The sequence below is a fragment of the Zea mays genome, chromosome 2, assembly GCF_902167145.1.
Source record: "Zea mays cultivar B73 chromosome 2, Zm-B73-REFERENCE-NAM-5.0, whole genome shotgun sequence".
In the NCBI taxonomy this organism is placed as follows: Eukaryota; Viridiplantae; Streptophyta; class Magnoliopsida; order Poales; family Poaceae; genus Zea; species Zea mays.
The window spans coordinates 78,915,235-78,935,134 of NC_050097.1; the positions used below are offsets into that span (position 1 = coordinate 78,915,235).

The window sequence follows — 19,900 nt, forward strand, 5'->3', positions numbered from 1 at the left end:
TCTACGCCCTTCTGGGCTGCCGCCGCGTGCGCCCCCGCCTGGAGCGCCGTCGGCGCGTCGGCGCCTATCCGGGCTGCCGCCACGCGCGCCCCCATGGGGATGCGCGGCTGCCCACTGTGCCGCCTGCTCTCGCGCTGCTTCCCTCGCCAGCCTGAGCTCTTCGTCGGTGTTGTCGTCGACAGAAGCAGAGCTGCCAGCTCTACTGCCGCGCAGAACCTCGAGCTCTGTTGCCGCCGCACGTGCAGCATCCGCCGCCTCCGCTGCTTCTACTTCCGCTCTCGCCGCTGCCAGTTTCGCCGCCGCCAACCGTGCTGCCCTCACCGCTGTCGCTGCAGCCGCTGCTGCTGCTCGCTCGCGTTCTTGTGCCGCGGCGACCTCGGCCTCCTGCTGGCGCCGCGCGCTCGAAGTGGCCGAGCGTAGGGACATGGTGGGCTAGTGAGGGGTTGCTGCGTGTGGAAGAGGCTGTCTCAGACGAAAGGCTGCTCGTCTGAGCAGGGGAGGAAGGAACAGTTGGAGCTCTTGCTGCCGACTGAGTGTGGGGAGAGACGCGGGAAGGAGATGAGCACGAGATGTTTAGGCTGCAGGATAGTTTGGCTTTGATACCAATTGTAAGTAGAGGGACTCTAACTCTCATAAAGAGGATGACACTATGAGTTGGGGCAATTTTCTGTTTATTTCCTCAAACACTACACAATGCCATACCCTTAGAGGGGTTGGGGACACATATTTATAGCCCTAGGGGCTGCACTACCACACCTTCTCACACACACTACACAACAGGATTGTCCTCTAGATGCTAAAGAGACTACAGAGGACAGTCAAAAGCGACTGTTGTCCTCTAGATGCTAAAGCGACTACAGAGGACAGTCAAAAAGCGACTGTTGTCCTCTAGATGCTAAAGAGACTACAGAGGACAGTCAAGCTGTCCTCTAAATGCTAAAGGACTACGGAGGACAGTCAAAAGCAGGCTGTCCTCTAGATGCTCAAGACTCAAGACTTATTCCATCATAGGAAACAGGGTTGATGTCGCGTTCTGTACCCGGGGTCATCGTCCCAAATTGTGGGTCGGGGTCACCATGGGTCATCGTTCGTGACAGAGGATGATCATGCAGGTTAGGGATGGGTGGCACGAATTGGGGTAAGCCGACGTAGATGATGATAGGGCGATGCGTATGGTGGTGAGGACAGGGATCCTCCTGTGGCCAGTAAGCGCTTTGGCTTCCTGCGTCGGCTCTCCTCTTGTAGGTTGCAGAGGTCCTAGGATGGGCGGCGACGCTTTTGCCTCGTGAGGTCTATGGCTCCTATGTGCGTCTAGGGCAGAATATAGAGTTTCATTGCTATAATGGGTTGGTATTGGGATGGTGTTAGGTTGTGTTAAGTTAGTATTAGGCTAGGCCGCTAGGCATATCACATAGGGTCCTTGTGATGTTGGAACACGACACTCGACCCATGGAATCAACCCAAGATCATCGACCCATTAGACTCGGGTTCACGTACCTAACTCATGATTCATGTCCCATAGAGGTATAACCCCCTTGTACCATATTTTTTTCAAGTGTCAATCCACAACCCCGTTCCTCAACCCAATCGACTTGGGAACATTGTGACTATGCCTGGGATTGGCTTCTCTACTTCTCTCGCACGTAGTCCCTCAAGCAGGTGCAACGCCGCCACATTTCCCTCCCTCGTGCTCGTGCGCGCAGCCTACCTTTTGCTCCTTTCCTCCCTCTTGCTGCTGCTCCCTCAGAACGATCTCTGCATGGCCCCTATAGGATCATCCATGGCTGCCGCAGATGACCTAGGCGGTGTTGGATTTGGTGGGGGTGAGAAGAGACAACTCCATGAATTTTCTGGTTGGTTTCCTATCATTTACTGGGTACCTCCCATCTGGTCGCTAGCTCGTGGAGCTTTTTTTTTAAGAAAACCGCAGGAGAACTGCGCATCTTATATATTAGAGAGGAAAAAAAGACATTACAATAGAGGAGAGGTTGCAGAGCAACACTCCCAAATAAACCCTAAGGAGATTACAGATTGTTGCTGGAACTCGACCCGACCACGCCCAGGGCAGCAACTGAGCCCAAGCCCCCAAACTCCTTAGCTCCTGCCATTACCCAGCAAACGTACTCATCCGAGAAACACCGGAAAATCCTGGGTAATGAGGGAGACTCCCCATGGAAAACTGCTCTGTTTCTCTGAAGCCATAGACACCAAGCCCCCAGGATGATCAGAGAGTTAAGCCCCTTTTTTCTGGTCTTGACAACCTTGTGGCTTGCCTTTCCCCACCAGTCTGCAAAATTCTCTTCATCAGCTGTTGGAGTGAGGTGCCCCAAGCCAATAGCAGCAAGAATTGTGTGCCAAAATTGCCGTGCAAAAATGCACGCAGTAAGGAGGTGCTGAATTGTCTCTTGGGCCTGATCACACATAGGGCAAACATCTGGGTGTGGCATTCCCCTCAACTGTAATCTGTCGGCTGTCCAACATTTGTTCCTTATTGCCAACCAAAGGAAGAATTTGCATTTAGGAGGAGCCCAGGTCTTCCATAATCTCTTCCAAGGCTCAAAAACAGTAGAACCAAAGAGAAGGACTTTGTAGCAGGATTTAGAAGAGAACAGCCCTGATGCCTCGTGCCTCCAAACATGGCGGTCTTCCTCCTGAGAAAGCTGCACTTCCCCTAAAGTATCCCATAAGAGAAGAAATTGATGAATTCCAATCAAGGAAAGGGGGGGTTTGATATGAGCTATCCATTGCCTGTTCACAAGAGCCTGACTCACTGTCAATGAGGTAAGAGCTCGTTTAGACACCTTGGACGCCACTTCTGGAGCAAGGTCTCTGATGGAGCATCCATTAAGCCACTTGTCTGTCCAGAATAAGGTATTAGAGCCATTTCCCACATAGGAAATCAGGGATGCTGCAAATAGATCTTTAACAGGTTGCTGAATGGGAATAGTCAATCCATGCCAAGGTCTGCTCTGATCTGTTTTTTGAAGCCACAACCATTTGGTTTGGAGAGCCCAACACATGGTCGTGGAGCTGTGCTTCCATAGCGTTTTTCCTTGCTTAAGCGGCAGGCCCGGGCGAGGGCATGTGCGGCCGGTGCCCATGAACAGGCCCCCCGTTCTCCAAGGGCCCCTAAAGTACCAGTCAGCAATAGTTTAATCGCCCTTAAAATACTAGTCAACAATAATTTAATCTGTGCACAGTTCAGTAATGGTTAGAACTTAGAAGTTCTAGCTAAGTTAGCTCAGCAAGGAGAAAACATAGTGTTTCTCGTCGCAACCGAGTACCAATCCCTCGTGCAACTCATTTTGGCTATATAGCGAAGTGCAGCCAGTGCATGCTGGCACAACATTTGAACACTAAGAACATTCGTTACCGTTATTAAGCCATTTCCCATGTTAACGGTTCAATCACTATTAATAGATGAGATTAATCTATATCATCTATTCTTAACAAAGAAAAAAAATCAGTACAGGGCCTTGAATTATACCGGCCCGGCCCTATTAAGCGGCTTCCGCGCGCATTCGCGCTGCCTCCCATCCGCTCGATAGCTCGCGGAGCGGTGCTTTCACAGCATTTTTCTCCGCCTAAGCGACTTCTGCACGCGTCCGCGCTTACCGAAGAGTCGACTCCTCTTAGGGACCACTTATTGTTAGAATACCCGATTAGGGTTTGGGGTTCTCCCCGTGTAATTACTGTCTCGCCACTCTGTAATGGGCCTGGCCCAGTTACTCCAGTCTATTTAATAGATTGCCCAACCCCTGTTAGGGTTAGGGTTTCCAATATGGTATAGAGCCAGATTTTTTTTTCTCTCCCAGCCGCCACCTCCCCTGCCCAGCCGCCTGTGTCTCCCTCCCCTGCGCCGCCGCCCAGCCGCCGGCACCCTCCTCCCCGCCGGCGTTTCGTTTCATTCTCTCGCGTCTGCTCCGGTCGCAGGAGGCAGGGTCGCTCGGCTGCTCCGTCCTCCGTCCGCACGGCTCCGCTCCCTGCTGCCGCCACGCGACCATCGCCGCAGCCACCTCACCGAGCACCCCCGTGCGCCCTCTCCTCCCTGCGCCGCCGGCGCCCCACCCCCCCTGGCCAGCCGCCGCCACCCCGTTCACCTCCCTGCGACGGCCGCCGTCGGTCCGCTGCCCGCTGCCCTTCCCCGCGCCTCCAACTCCGGCCGCCCCTTCAGCCACGCCGTCCCCCACGTGGCCGGCGCTGCTGCTCCGCCCCCCTCTCCTCCAAGGTCGGCAGCGGCGCCCCCTGGTCGTTTCCCAGTCCCGGCGCGCTGCTACTCAACACCGGCACCCGAGATCTCCCGGCACACAGAGCCTGCTCCCATGGAGCTCAAGCGCGTCCTGGTCGCGCCAACAGCAGCACGCCGAGCTCCAACGGTCCCTCCCACCACCTCTGGTGCGACCGCTCTGCCCCCTGCAGGGCTCGGTCTCCTTCCCCCACTGCCGGAAGCTATCCCCTGGCCCTCCAGCGGTATGGCACCCGCCCAGCTCCCACTGGCCCGGCCCGTGCTGACCTCTTGCGGCGTCGTGCCTCCTTCATCCTCGGCCTTGGGCCTCCCCTCAATGCTCTCCTCGCTGTCCTCGACAGCCACCACCGCTCCTCTCGACCTTGCTGCTGCCGTATACAGTAGCACCTCCCTCGGCGTGCCACCCACCACTCCCCATCCTGCCGTTGCCATGACTGTCGGCGCCACTTCTTGGCGGGCTCCGCCCAATTCTGACGGGATCGTTGTGTGCGTCCTCCTTCACGATGGCCAGCTTGTTCGGGGCATCTTTGTATCCTTCGATCAGGCCATGAACCTTGTTCTTTGTGATTGCGTTGAGATCCACCCTCAGGTGGGCCGTCACGTACCAGGACCGCTTATCTTTCCCCGTGCTGCGGTCGCCTTCATGGCGATCGAAACCTCGTTGTCTACTTCCCCTCTCAGTGGCTCTGTCAGAGCCCCTCCCCTGGCCCTCTCTGCACACACTGCGCCTTCGCCACCTTCTCCCTCTTCCACCGATTGGGTGGTCGACTACGGAGCCTCCTTCCATACTACTCCCACTTCTGCCTCGTTATCTTACTCCCATCCTCCACACCCTTCCCATCCTCCCTCTATCGTTGTGGGCAACGGTTCCACCCTCCCGGTCACCTCGGTGGGTGCATCGGTCCTTCCCGGACCATTCCACCTTAACAACATCCTTGTTGCTCCCGGTCTAACTCATCCCCTCCTCTCGGTTCGTCGCTTCACTAGTGACAACCACTGTTCTATGGAGTTCGACCCCTGGGGTCTCACCATACGCCACCTTCCCACACGTACTGTGCTCGCTCGCTGTGACAGCTCCGGTCCCCTCTATTCTCTTCACTTGCCCTCCACTCCCCACACCAGAGTAGCCTCATCTCCTGCCCTTACTACTACCACCACATCACATGCTCTTGCTACTACCACCACCTCCTCCGCCATTTGGCACCGTCGCCTCGGGCACCCTGGACCCGACGTCATGTCCCAGCTTGCCGGCCACTCAGACATATCCTATACTCGGGGCTCTTCTGAGCGCCTCTGTCATGCTTGTCAGCTCGGTCGTCACTCCCGCCTTCCTTTTTCCACTTCCACGTCCAGGGCTGTTCAAGCCTTTGATCTTGTCCACTGTGATCTCTGGACGTCTCCTGTCCTTAGCCTCTCCGGCTACAAATACTACCTGGTCATTCTGGACGACTACTCCCATTTCCTTTGGACTTTCCCCCTTCGGCTGAAGTCCGACACGTTTACCACTCTCACTCACTTCTTCGCCTGGGTATCCACTCAGTTTCGGCGCCCGGTCCGTGCCCTGCAGTGCGACAATGGTCGCGAGTTCGACAACAACGCCTCCCGTTCTTTCTTCCTCACTCACGGCGTCCAGTTGCGTCTCTCGTGTCCCTACACCTCTGCTCAGAACGGCCGGGCCGAGCGCATGATTCGCACCACCACCAACATGATCCGCTGCCTTCTTTTTCAGGCGTCTCTCCCTGCCACCTACTGGGCAGAGGCCCTTCATACTGCCACGCATCTCCTCAACCGTCTTCCCTCGAAGGCGGTGAGCCACCCTACACCACACTTTGCCCTGTACGGCACAACCCCTTCCTACGACCACCTGCGCGTGTTCGGTTGTGCCTGCTACCCCAACACTTCCGCTACCGCCCCTAACAAGCTTTCTCCTCGCTCCACTCGCTGCCTCTTCCTCGGCTACTCCCCTGACCACAAGGGGTATCTGTGCCTGGACCTCACCTCCCACCGCATCATCATCTCTCGTCATGTCGTCTTCGACGAAGATGTGTTTCCCCTTGCAGGCTCCACCCCACCCACCGATCTAGACTCACTCCTCGAGTCTGACCCGGTTCCCCCCCCACCCCCGGCGCCCCGCCTTGCGCCGTTACCCGTACCTCGTGCGGCCACGACGCTACCGCTTGCGCCCATTCCCGCGCCACGCGCGGCCCCGTCGATCACGCCTGCGCCACGCGCGGCCCCGTCGACCCCGCCTGCGCCACGCGCGGCCCCGACGACCCCGCCTGCGCCACGCGCGGCCCCGACGACCCCGACTCGCTTCGCCGACCCCGCGCTCGTCTACCACCGTCGCAGCCATGCCGCCGCCTCGGCGCCTGCCGACCCGGGCCCGTCGACGAGCACGGCCCGCTTTGCCGACCCCGCCGTCGTTTATCACCGCCGCGAGCCGGCCATCCACGCCGCTCCCGCCGTTCCGGCCGCCCGCTCCGAGTCGTCAGTGTACCATCCGGTCGCCATCCACCGCGACCCCGGGCACGTCCACCCGATGGTGACTCGGCGCGCCGCTGGCGTTATTCGCCCCGTCGACCGGCTGATCCTGGCAGCGGATACGACCTGCACTCCTCCGGACGCATCCCCTGTGCCCTCCTCCGTTCGCGCTGCCCTCGCCGACCCACATTGGCGTCGCGCTATGGAGGAGGAGTACGCGGCCCTCTTGGCCAACCACACCTGGGACCTGGTGCCGCGTCCACCAGGCACCAACGTGGTCACTGGCAAGTGGCTCTTTCGCCACAAGCTGACCTCGGACGGCTCCCTCGACCGCTACAAGGCCCGTTGGGTCCTTCGGGGCTTCACCCAGCGCCCCGGAGTGGACTACGACGAGACCTTCAGCCCCGTCGTCAAGTTTGCCACTGTTCGCGCCGTCCTCTCCCTCGCCCTCTCCCGCGACTGGGCGATCCACCAGCTCGACGTCAAGAATGCCTTCCTCCATGGCACTCTGACGGAGACTGTCTACTACAGCCAGCCCACCGGCTTCGTCGACGCTGACCGTCCGGATCTGGTCTGCCGGCTGAACCGATCCCTGTACGGCCTCAAGCAGGCGCCACGGGCATGGTACAGTCGCTTCGCCTCCTACCTGGCCTCCATCGGCTTCGTCGAGGCCAAGTCGGACACGTCCCTGTTCATCTACCGCCGCGGCGACGACACTGTCTACCTCCTGCTCTACGTCGACGACATTGTGCTCACGGCATCCACCGCCGACCTTCTCCAGCGCACGATCGTCGCCCTTCAGCGGGAGTTCGCGATGAAGGACCTGGGGCCCCTACACCACTTCCTTGGCATCACCGCCGAGCGTCGGCCTCAGGGTCTCTTCCTCCACCAGCGCCAGTACGCCATCGACATCCTGGAGCGGGCTGGCATGTCTGACTGTAAGCCTTGCTCCACGCCTGTCGACACTCAGGCAAAGCTCTCTGAGGACGACGGGCCTCCGGTCGCCGACGCGACGTCCTACCGGAGCCTGACCGGCGCGCTCCAGTACCTCACCTTCTCCAGGCCCGACATCGCCAACGCCGTCCAGCAGGTGTGCCTACATATGCACACTCCGCGGGAGCCCCACCTCACCGCTCTCAAGCGGATCCTGCGCTACCTCCGCGGCTCCCTCGACTACGGCCTCCTACTTCGACCATCCCCGACGTCGGAGCTCGTGGTCTACACCGACGCTGACTGGGCTGGCTGTCCCGACACGCGCCGGTCCACCTCCGGTTATGCTGTGTTCCTGGGCGCCAACCTCGTCTCTTGGGCTGCCAAACGGCAGCCCGTCGTCTCTCGCTCCAGCGCTGAGGCCGAGTACCGCGCCGTGGCCAACGGCGTGGCAGAGGCCTCCTGGCTGCGACAGCTCCTCCACGAGCTCCACAGTCCCCTTCAGCGCGCCACCCTCGTCTACTGCGACAACGTCAGCGCGGTCTATCTCTCCACCAATCCCGTGCAGCATCAGCGCACGAAGCACGTGGAGATCGACCTGCACTTCGTCCGCGAGCGTGTTGCTGCCGGTGACGTTCGGGTTCTCAGCGTCCCCACCACGCTGCAGTTCGCTGACATCTTCACCAAGGGGTTACCGTCGAGTGTCTTTTTAGACTTCCGATCCAGTCTCAACATCTGTACAGGATAGAGTTGTGACTGCGGGGGGGTGTTAGAATACCCGATTAGGGTTTGGGGTTCTCCCCGTGTAATTACTGTCTCGCCACTCTGTAATGGGCCTGGCCCAGTTACTCCAGTCTATTTAATAGATTGCCCAACCCCTGTTAGGGTTAGGGTTTCCAATACTTATGGCCCAAAGCGACGCTGTGATCCCCCTGTAGCGCTTCAGCGTGCTTAATGGCGCCTTTTGGGATCCTACCTGTCCAAATTATAAGTTGTTTTAGTTTTTCTAGATACTTAGCTTTTGCTATGCACCTAGATATATAATGTCTAGATAAATAATATAAATTTGTGTATCTAGAGAAGTTAAAACGACCTATAAACTGAGACGAAGGGAGTGGAAGATAGTAATAATTGAACTAGCACATATCACAAATTGATGTAATTCACTATGCTGTAATGACATGTTATGTGGAACCTGCAGATGCTAGCTAGGTTCGTCATGTTATTTGAAGTAAAAGATCCAATTGCACCAAACATTAAAATGGCAGATTATTTTTATTATTTTATTAGTTGATATTTACATTTTTTATATGCAATGGATATACTTTTTGAGTTTCTATAAACTTGTTATATCTCTATGAAACCTTTTTTCCTTAACAGATTTATATTTTACCAATAGATAGTGAAACCATTTCTTTCAGAAAGAGTCAGGAAGAATGTAGCATCCTCTTTGAACCTCTGTCATGGCAAGCTGGAAACAACCTAATTGTTTCTTTGTAGTCAGTGCTAAGCAAATTACTATCTGCAGGTGTGCAAACCCATGTTGCCGCTGTTGAACAAGCAGTTGTAAAAGATGCTACGAAGCTGGAAGCTCCAGTTGTTGTTGTTACAGGTGCCTCTAGAGGGATTGGAAAGGCAACTGCTCTAGCCCTTGGAAAAGCAGGATGCAAGGTTAGCAACTTAGGCTGTGGTTGTTGTTTGCATTAGCCTTATTCTCCATTAGACCTTATGCAGCACAACCCAAGCCAGCACAATCGTATACAATGTCGTGGTGTTTGGTTGTCCGTTGTCCTGCATAGGCGAGTCATGTTTGGTAAATAGTGTTTGGCTGCTTTTCGTGTTGCATGTAGTCACCTTCATGTTTTAGTATATGTCTCATGTTTCTAGTAGAGGTACTAGAGGTGATAATATTTCACTTTTGTGTGCCCCCATCAGGTTGTGCAAATCTGTTTTGCTTAATATGACCAAATCTGACGTATTAGCTATTGATGCATTGTGGAGCTGCTTTCGCTTTGAGCACTATGCAATTCTTGCATAATAGCCTCTGAGCCTGGCAAACTGCACTGCACAAGCCTAGATATAGGCTAATTCATCTCTGCCTCTAATTAAAGTGTGTCTTCTTATGTGATTACATGTTGATCTAATCTTAGGGACTTGACTCTTGCTTGATTTTTAGGTTCTGGTAAATTATGCTCGGTCTTCGAAAGAGGCTGAAGAGGTCTCCAAAGAGGTGAGCATGTCCATTCACAAATTACTTTGTTAGGTATTATTTGTTTCTCTGAAACTCTATAGAAGCAATATTGCGGTGCATAACCAATTATCGTAACTGTTATTAGTAACTTGCTTTGGTTCACTACTAGTTAAGATCACTGCTGCTATGGCTCTCCCTGATTCTCAGCGTTGTACGATTATTATCTGACTCTAATGTTGTTTCATGGTTGGCTCCATAAAGGAATTCATATACTATTGTGGGTTGGGCTTTGGTCCAACTGGATGGTGGGCACAATAGTTAATTTGTACTAGATGCATTAGTTAAGAAGTTGTTAGTACTTAGTAGGCATAAGTGCATGCGTTGGCTTGTTAGTGACATGAACATTGTGTTTGCTGCATGGTTTATCTTGTTAGCTGCTTAGCTCTGTTTACAAGTCGTCCAACTAATCGCGATTAGTCGGGCTGGTCGCCTGTAAGAGTCCGACTAGGTGGACGACTTGATCGGAGTTTCTGGTCGTCCTAATCGTCGATTAGGCGTCCAACTCGTCCGATTAGTCGTCCGATTAGCGTGTTCCTGGTCGACCAGTGGCGGCCAGGTTTACTATTGGGCTTCAACGTTTTTTTGGCCCATCTACAGTAGCAGCATAAAAACAGTTGACTACGCCCCTAGGTTACTGAAACCCTAACGCTGCCTGCTCCCCTCTCCAACCCTTAGCCTGTCCTTTGCCACCTGCGGCCTAACAGGGCAATCGATGGCGGCTGCTCCAGTTGTGCTGTGCAGTCCTCCCGTGTCGGCTCTCCACTCGCGCCGGCTCCGGCGTCTCCAGGACTCGTGGTCATCATCTGAAGGCCGCCCCTGCTCATCTGAAGGACTCGAGGTCATCCTCGGCTCCAGAGCAGCACCACTGCACCAGTGAACTGACGACCGACGAGACACAAGATGAGCTCGTCATCTGAAGGTCGCCCCTGCTCCCCTCCTTCTCCCCCTTTTCTTATTATCAGTAATTCAGCATGTCTGAAGTTCTGCAGTCTGCACTGCAGTAGTTCTTGGTCATAGTCTGCTACTCTACTGTAGTCAATTTTCAGTCAATCAGTCTTACCACTTACCAGCATCTGCTAGCCTGTAGTACTGCTAGACTTAGGGTTTGTTTGGTTGGGTTGTGGCTGTGAAAAAAACTGTTGTGTGCTGTGAGCTGTGGAAAAAGCTGTTGTGGGCTGTGAGCTGTTAAAAAGCTAAAAACCATTTGGTGGAAACTGTTACTAACCTTGGGATTGATAATTGATAATTAGTCCCTAAGAACTGTAGGTAATATATATATCCAGTAGGCCTGTGCCTAATGGGCCTTAACACCGCTCCTCAAACTCAAGGTGGAAATGGAGGATCTGAAGCTTTGAGTTTGATCAAGTGAAACTGATGTTGTGCTCTTGTTTGTGCTTTGGTGAAGAAATCTGCCAATTGATATTCTGAGGGCACATATTGAAGATCAATAGTCTTCTGCTGACAATGGGATCGAGTAAAGGATGCATCAACACCTATGTGTTTAGTAAGTTCATGCTTCACTGGATCATGAGCAATCTGTATAGCGCTCAAGTTATTACATAACAGAGGTGTAGAAGTGTCACAAGAGACACCAAGATCAGCCAAGAGCCAGCGCAACCAAATAATTTCAGCAGTGGTAGTAGCAAGTGCCTGAAGTTTGGCTTCAGCACTAGAACGAGATATGGCCGCTTGCTTCTTGGATTTCCATGCAATGGGAGATGACCCAAGGAGAATACAGTAACCTGTAGTAGAACAACGGTCAACAGGATCACTTGCCCAAGTGGCATCTGAATACGCATGAAGCTGAAGTGGGCTATCTGAAGCATAGAGTAAACATCTGGATCTTGTCCCACGTAAATATTGAAGCACATGAAGCAAATGACCATAATGAACTGAAGTAGGTGTTGATACAAATTGGCTCAACATATGAACAACATGAGCAATATCAGGTCTGGTGATGGTGAGATAAACAAGACTACCCACAATATGACAATACCGAGTTGGATCTGCTAGTGGGGTCCCATCCTTCGGACGAAGTTTTAAATGAATATCCATCGGTGTTGCAACAATGCGTGTATCAGTAAGTCCAGAGCGATCAAGAAGATCTTGTATATATTTCGACTGAGACAGATAAAAGCCTTTTTGAGTCTGCTGAACTTCAATGCCCAAGAAATAGCTAAGCGGTCCAAAATCAGACATCTGAAATTCCTTACTAAGATGTTGCTTGACATGAGAAATATGTTCTGAGTTGTCACCTGTAATCAGCATATCATCCACATATAATAGTAGTAAGGTACGACCTTTTGAAGAGATGAACAAACAATGCAGGATCATATTCACTAGAAGAAAAACCAGCAGCTGTGATGACATAGATGAATCGCTCAAACCAATCACGAGGAGCTTGTTTCAGCCCATACAATGCGCGACGAAGACGACAAACATGCCCCGAGGGAGTATCAACCCCTAGAGGAGGATGCATATAAACTTCTTGTAGATCGCCATTAAGAAAAACATTCTTGGCATCCATCTGGAATATAGTCCAAGAAGATGAGGCTGCAACTGCAATCAAGGTTCGAACAGTAGTCATATGCGCAACAGGTGCAAAAGTCTCCTCATAATCAAGTCCTTGAGTTTGTTGAAAACCACGGGCCACAAGACGAGCTTTATACCTCTCAATGGAACCATCTGATTTTGTCTTAACTTTGAAGACCCATTTACATGTGATAGGAACAGCATGCGAGGGTAAAGAAACAATATCCCATGTACCAGTGCGTTCAAGAGCAGTCAATTCATCAATCATAGCTAGCTGCCACTCAAGAATCCCAGAAGCTTCCTGATATGTAGTGGGTTCAACAATTGCCACACCAGCCCGTGGAAAACCATAGCGATCTGGAGGTTCAATGGTACCACAGTCACGAAGACGGTATCCCTGATTAAAAACATCATTAAACTCATTATTGTTAGTACAAGAATCAGGTACAGGATCAGTATCAGGACCAGCCATAGGAATAGAGCGGGAACGACGAATGTAGGTTTGGATGATAGGTGGTTTGGAAGAGTAAGAGGTGGATGACGTGGAGGTGGAAGGTAGTGTTATAGGAATGAGAACATCAGATGTGGATGTAGAAGATGATGGTTCAGATGCAGGAATGGAAGGAAGACACATGAAAGAAGTAGATTCTGTGGGATAATAGGTGGAGTGAGTAGACTGGTTGTGAAAGAAGGGGCGATTTTCATTGAAACTCACATCTCTAGAAATCCGAAGACGACGAGTAGATGGATCATAACAACGATAGCTTTTGTGTTCAGGACTATATCCAAGGAATACACACTCTACAAATTGAGCAGTCAATTTAGTTCGCTCACGTGGTGGTAACAAGACATAACATATACATCCAAACACACGAAGATGATCATATCGTGAAGAAGTCCCAAAAAGAACTTCACCCGGTGATTTACCAGAAAGTTTAGATGAAGGTTGTCTATTAATGGGATACACGGCAGTGGAAACAACTTCACTCCAAAAGTGTGAAGGTACAAAAGAAGATATCAAAAGAGTACGAGCGCTCTCAATAATATGACGGTGCTTGCGTTCAACAACACCATTTTGGGCATGAGCACCAGGACAAGAAAGTTGAGCTAGAGTACCCTCTATGGTCAAATATCTGGCGAAAATTATCAGATAGGAATTCACCACCAGAATCTGAACGAAAATTTTTAATAGTAGCAGAAAACTGGGTGTGAACCATGGCAGTGAAGGACTTGTAAATAGAAGGCAATTCCGAGCGGCGTTTCATGAAGTAAATCCAAGTATAACGAGAATGATCATCAATAAAAATGACATAATATTTATGACCACCTTTAGAAACAAACGGAGCTGGACCCCAAACATTAGAGTGAATTAGATCAAAAGGTTTAGAAGAATGGGAATTACTAGTAAAATATGGAAGCTGTATTTGTTTTCCAAGATGACAACCTTTACAATAAAAACTAGACTCAACATGAGTAGAGCCTAAACATCTTGACTTTATTAGAGTAGACAAACGGGATCCACATAAGTGACCCAGACGATGATGCCACTGGGGGAATGACGTCGTGGGGCCCGAAGCAGCGAGCACATGAGGTGTAGTGGTAGGGGATGAAGGAAGACACAAAGTGTCCAAGATGTAGAGGCGAGGCGAAGATTTACGGTGACGGCCAGTCCCAATCACATCCCCTGTTTTGCGATCCTGTACAAAACAAGATGAGTCATCAAATCCAACAAAACAATTGTGATCGGTAATTTGACCAACTGATAGTAGATCCATGGATAACTGAGGTACAAAAAATATATTTGGGACAGTAAAATTTGGACCAGAAAGAGAACCCTTGTGAGTGACATGACATAATGTACCATCAGCAGTCTGAACAGAAGTACCCTCGGTGACAGGTGTAGTAGACGCCAACCGTGACTGATCAGATGTCACATGAAAGGAAGCTCCAGAATCAAGAACCCATTATGATGACAAAGCACCAGCAGATGAAGTAGCAGCAACCGCAACTGAGCCTTTAGGAGATGGTCCTGTACCACGACCACGAGTAGCACGACGGACACGAAAATCAGCCAGCTTCTCTGGAAACTTAGCAAAGCAGTTCTCAGATCGATGAGTGGTCTTTTTGCAGTGTTCACAAGGCTGAAAGGAGGTGTTCCTAGACCTCTGAGCAGCAGCCAACACACTGTGAGAACTCAGACCAGTAATAGAGGACATAGACTTCAGACGAGTCTCTTCAGCAAGCAATTCGGACAATGTCTGAGCCATGGTGAGAGTATCCGAACTGTGAAGCAACCTTGCACGAAGAGAATCAAATTCAGGTCGAACTCCCATAACAAATCTGTAGGTAAAGAACTTCTCAATGAACTTGTGGGCTGGACAAGGCACAACTGTACAAGCAGGCACCATGGAGGTCAATGCACTCATAAGACGATCAAAGGCTGAATAGTATTCATCAATGGACATATCATGTTGCTCAATGACATGAGTCTGTTGCATAAGGGTATGTAAAAGAGCACCACTGTCCTGAACAAACCGGTCCTTCTGATGTGACCAGATAGCCTTATCAGTGGTGAATTTAGACAGACTCATAATCATAGTTGGTTTAGTGCTATTGACCATAGCAGCCATTACCTTGCCATCATTGATCTGCCAAGTCTTGATTGCAGCAGCATTGCTTCTATCGGCTGCTAGGACTGGTGAATCTTCAGTCAAATGAAATAGTAAACTATGACCTCTTAATGCAGTCTGAACACAGAAAGCCCATTCGGGATAATTCTGACCATCAAGCACAATATTGACAACAATAGCATTGGTCGACATATTGAAGAGCAAGAGAACAACCAGAGAGTACCAAAATTTTTGGCAGGTAGACTGACTCCAAGCAGATCAGCACAAGTGGCAGGCGAATTCTTGACTGATCGGAGAGGACCACGTCGCCGAAACAGATCTGGGCGAGGTGACCGCGTTGGTGCAGAGGACAGCAGGCAGACGGCGTCCCTGTTGTTGGAGAAGCAGAGTAGACAGATCTGCGCAGGGGCGTAGGGACAGCAGGAACCACGGCGTGGCCACGAAGAGCAGCGCAGAGGTGAGCACAGATCTGCGCAGGGGCGCAGGGACAGCAGGAACGCAGAGCGCGTGGCGCCTCACGCGCAGGAGCACAGGGGAGCGCCGCACACAGGGCGGCCGGATCCGTGATCCGCAGGCGAGCGCGGGACAGAGGAGCGCCTCGCGCGCGGCGTCTCGCGCGCAGGAGCTCAGGGGCGGCCGTATCCGCGATCCGCAGGGGAGCGCGGGACAGAGGAGCGCCTCGCGACCGGATCCGCAACGTCGCGTCGGAGCAGAGCGGCCTCGGCGGCGGACAGGAGCGCATGGGCGGCCGGATCCGCGACGGCGGCGGCTAGATGAGGAAGAGGAAGAGCCGCGACGACGGCTAGGTGGAAGGACAGGCGCGACGGCGGCTGGGCGAGGAACAGCCGCGAAGGCGGCTAAAAAATTAGGGTTTCGTAACCTGCTCTGTTACCATGTTACTAACCTTGGGATTGATAATTGATAATTAGTCCCTAAGGACTGTAGGTAATATATATAGCCAGTAGGCCTGGGCCTAATGGGCCTTAACAGAAACCACTAAAAGCCGTTAAAAGTTCTTCGATATATGTTTTCACAGTTCTATTCGAAAGCCACTAAAAGTAGGTCCAGGGGTGCTTTCAGTTTTGCACTGCGAAAAAGTCAGCTTTTACAAAAAGTTGCTTCCTGGATCCAGCCCTTTGATTTGGCTTTTGGCTTTTATGGGGCCAAAGCCAAACCAAACACACCCTTATATAGTGCCTATTGGTTATTGCAATTTGCAACCATATTCCTTGCTGGACTGTTGGCAAGGAGTGCATTGCTTGTATATATATATATATATATATATATATATATATATATATATATATATATATATATATATATATATATATATATATATATATATATATATATATATATATATATATATATATATGGTGTATGGCTATATGCCCAGAAATTACATAGGACGACCTGAAGTCGACCAATCAGTGCTGCTTAGAGATGGTGTTTGTTACTTTGTTGGTTGGGTTGTTAGGGATGTCCCTTAATTCTTATTGAAGAGGCACCCATTCAGCTGTCTTCATTAAGCTAGGAATAATCGAAGTGAGGTTCCCTTCTAGTCTCTCACATACGCCCTCAGCCTAGGGTATCCTCTGTCCGAGTTCTACTCCCTCAAGAACTCTTTTTTGCACATTCTATCTTAACTCATCGCTGTTCATCAATCCCCCCACTCTGGCAAATGCTTACCTTCTAAGTTCTAACCCAATCCTACACTAGCATCATTAGTGATGTGATAATGTCAATGTCCTTAATTCTCATTGCCATTTGTGAGCCACTTCAACATCAGAACAAATAAATAGGTCCTTTGAATTACATCTCGTATATCAAATAAAAATGTGATGTCAATTCTTATTCTGCACTATCTTTGGTTATTTTATTGGTATATTGTTACTGTTCTTTTTTGACAATAGTAGAATAGTAGCAGCAGTGCAGACAAAAAAAAGGAAAGTGATTCCTGAATATGGTTAATTAAAATTAACCTTTTTGTAAGATTAAGACAAATTAGTTAAGTATCCTTTGAAACTTTGTGACAATTGTCTGCCTAAAAGTTTTTAGAGACCCATCATTGGCATGGCAGTTTATTATCTTTTTTCCTTTTCCATCTTGAACATGTACTCAGTCAGATGCTTACTGTCATGTACGGTCGCACCTATAGGCTCCGTCATGACGTCAGGAGGGCTGCAGAGTGCGCGGCCAAGGCAGGTGCCACCATCAGTGGCTAAGTTTTGGAAAGTTAGGATCTAGTTTCCTATTGCATGCCTTAATTATAGGAGAGATTGGAGTTTCCTTTTGCATGCCTTAATTATAGGAGAGATTGGAGTTTCCTTTTGCATGCCTTAATTAGAGGAGAGATTGGAGTTTCCTTTAGAGGAGAGATTGGAGTTTCCTTTTGCAGGCCGGGCCATTGGCTATATATATGCCATGTAATCAGACTTGGAGGAATAAGCAAGATCAATTATCCTAAAGTTGCTCCTCTCCCTCAAATCTCTCAAGCCGTCGGTGGGAACTCCTCACGGCGAAGGCCTGGAGCGCGGCTACGAGTTACGTAGTCGCGGTCCGACGACGTTGAGCGTTGAGGCGCTTGACAACCTGGTATCGGCGTCGCGTAGATCCTCTCCCATCCGCTCCAGCCCTCCACCATCCCCTTCCGCGTCCACCACCATGGCTGAACCCACCATCAAGGACCTCATGGAGCTGATGAAGTCGTTCCAGACTGAGTTGTCTTCTGTGAAGGCCGACATGGCCACCATGAAGGACAAGTCGTCATCGCCGTCGGACGGCGGCGGCGGTGGGCGCGAGGAGCCTCCTCGTGAATTCGATCGACCCCCAAGATTCCAGAAGCTTGACTTCCCCCGCTTCGATGGCAAGACCGATCCGATGCTCTTCCAAAACAAATGCGAATCCTATTTTCGCCAACAGCGCACCATGCCGGAGGAGCGCGTGTGGATGGCCTCCTACAATCTGGAGGACGTCGCGCAGCTGTGGTACATCCAGTTGCAGGAAGACGAGGGAACGCTGCCATGGGGACGATTCAAGGACCTCCTCAACCTTCGTTTCGGGCCACCTCTCCGCTTGGCGCCCCTCTTCGAGTTGTCTGAGTTTCGCTGCACCGGGACCATGGAGGAATACTCTAACAGGTTTCAGGTTCTGCTGCCACGCGCGGGTCGGCTCGATGAGAGCCAACGTGTCCAACTCTACACCAGCGGCCTTCTTCCACCGTTGAGCCATGCTGTCCGCATCCACAATCCGGTGACGCTCGCTGGGGCCATGAGTCTCGCCCGTCAGGTCAAGCAGATGGAGTCGGCGCGGCTACCTCCACCGCCCCCCAGGGAGCCCCTCGTGCCCGGCTCCCTATGCCGGCGCCTAGGCAGCCGCTGCTCGGCCCTCCTGCACCACAGCGGGCGCGACCCAGCCACGGCAGGATGGCTCGCCTTTGAAGCGACTGTCCCCGGAGGAGCAGGCGGAACGGCGCCGTCTCGGCCTCTGCTTCAACTGCAATGAGCCGTACTCCCGCGGACACAATCGTGTCTGTCGTCGCATCTTCTACCTCAACAACGTCGAAATCGTGACCGCCGACGAGGAACCAGCGGGGGACGATCAATAGGAAGGCGCCCCTGTCTTCTCGCTCAGGGCAGTGGCCGGTATGCCCATCTGTGATTCCATGCAGGTGCGGGCCTCCCTGGGCGCCACCACCCTCGTCGCGCTCCTGGACACTGGCTCCACACATAATTTCATTGCCGAGGATGCTGCCTGCCGCACCGGCCTACCGATCCAGCTGCGCCCGCGCCTCACGGCCACCGTGGCCAACGGCGAGCGCGTCACTTGCCCGGTCGTCATCCGCCGCGCCCCAGTCATCATCGAGGGCGATACTTTCGTCATCGACCTCTTCGTCATGCCGCTCGCGGGATATGATATAGTCTTGGGGACTCAATGGATGGTCACCCTTGGTCGGGTGGTGTGGGATTTCGTCGATCGCACCGTCTCCTTCCTGCACCAAGGTCAATAGGTCCCCTGGTCGGACGTCGTCGACCGTCGGCCAACCCTACTGGCCGCCACCACAACACCGAACGCCCTCCTTGAGGAGCTGTTGCACTCCTTCGAGGGGTTGTTTGCCGAGCCGACGGGGCTGCCGTCGCAGCGAGCACGGGATCACGCCATCGTCCTCAAGCCCAGATCTACACCGGTGGCGGTTCGTCCCTACCGCTACCCGGCGGCGCACAAGGACGAGCTGGAACGACAATGCGCCGCCATGCTGGACCAAGGCATAGTACGCCGCAGTGATTCAGCATTCTCATCGCTGGTACTGCTGTCGCAGCGAGCACGGGATCGCGCCATCGTCCTGAAGCCCAGATCTACACCGGTGGCGGTACGTCCCTACCGCTACCCGGCGGCGCACAAGGACGAGCCGGAACAACAATGCGCCGCCATGTTGGACCAAGGCATAGTACGCCGCAGCGATTCGGCATTCTCATCGCCGGTACTGCTGGTCAAGAAGCAGGACGAGGCTTGGCGGTTTTGCGTAGACTACCGCGCTCTTAATGCCCTCACCGTCAAGGATGCATTCCCCATCCCCGTCGTCGACGAACTCCTTGATGAGCTGTATGGTGCGCAGTTCTTCACCAAGTTGGATCTCCGCTCCGGCTATCACCAGGTCCGGATGCGGCCGCCTGATGTGCACAAGACGGTGTTCCGAACCCACGACGACTTCTATGAGTTCCTGGTGATGCCTTTCGGGTTATGCAACGCCCCGGCAACATTCCAGGCGCTCATGAACGACGTGCTCCGACCATTTCTTCGTCGGTTCGTCCTTGTTTTTTTTGATGATAT

The 19,900-nt window shown here is 52.2% G+C and overlaps 1 protein-coding gene across 1 annotated transcript in view; it reads left to right on the forward strand.

Annotated features, from left to right (window-relative positions):
- LOC103646607 (3-oxoacyl-[acyl-carrier-protein] reductase 4-like) overlaps nt 1-19,900 on the forward strand; it is a 65,107-nt gene that overhangs the window by 39,283 nt on the left and 5,924 nt on the right. The window contains exons 2-3 of the mRNA NM_001327911.1: nt 9,186-9,328; nt 9,834-9,887. Of these exons, the coding sequence (NP_001314840.1) occupies nt 9,186-9,328; nt 9,834-9,887 (197 nt within the window). The remainder of the gene's footprint in view (nt 1-9,185; nt 9,329-9,833; nt 9,888-19,900) is intronic.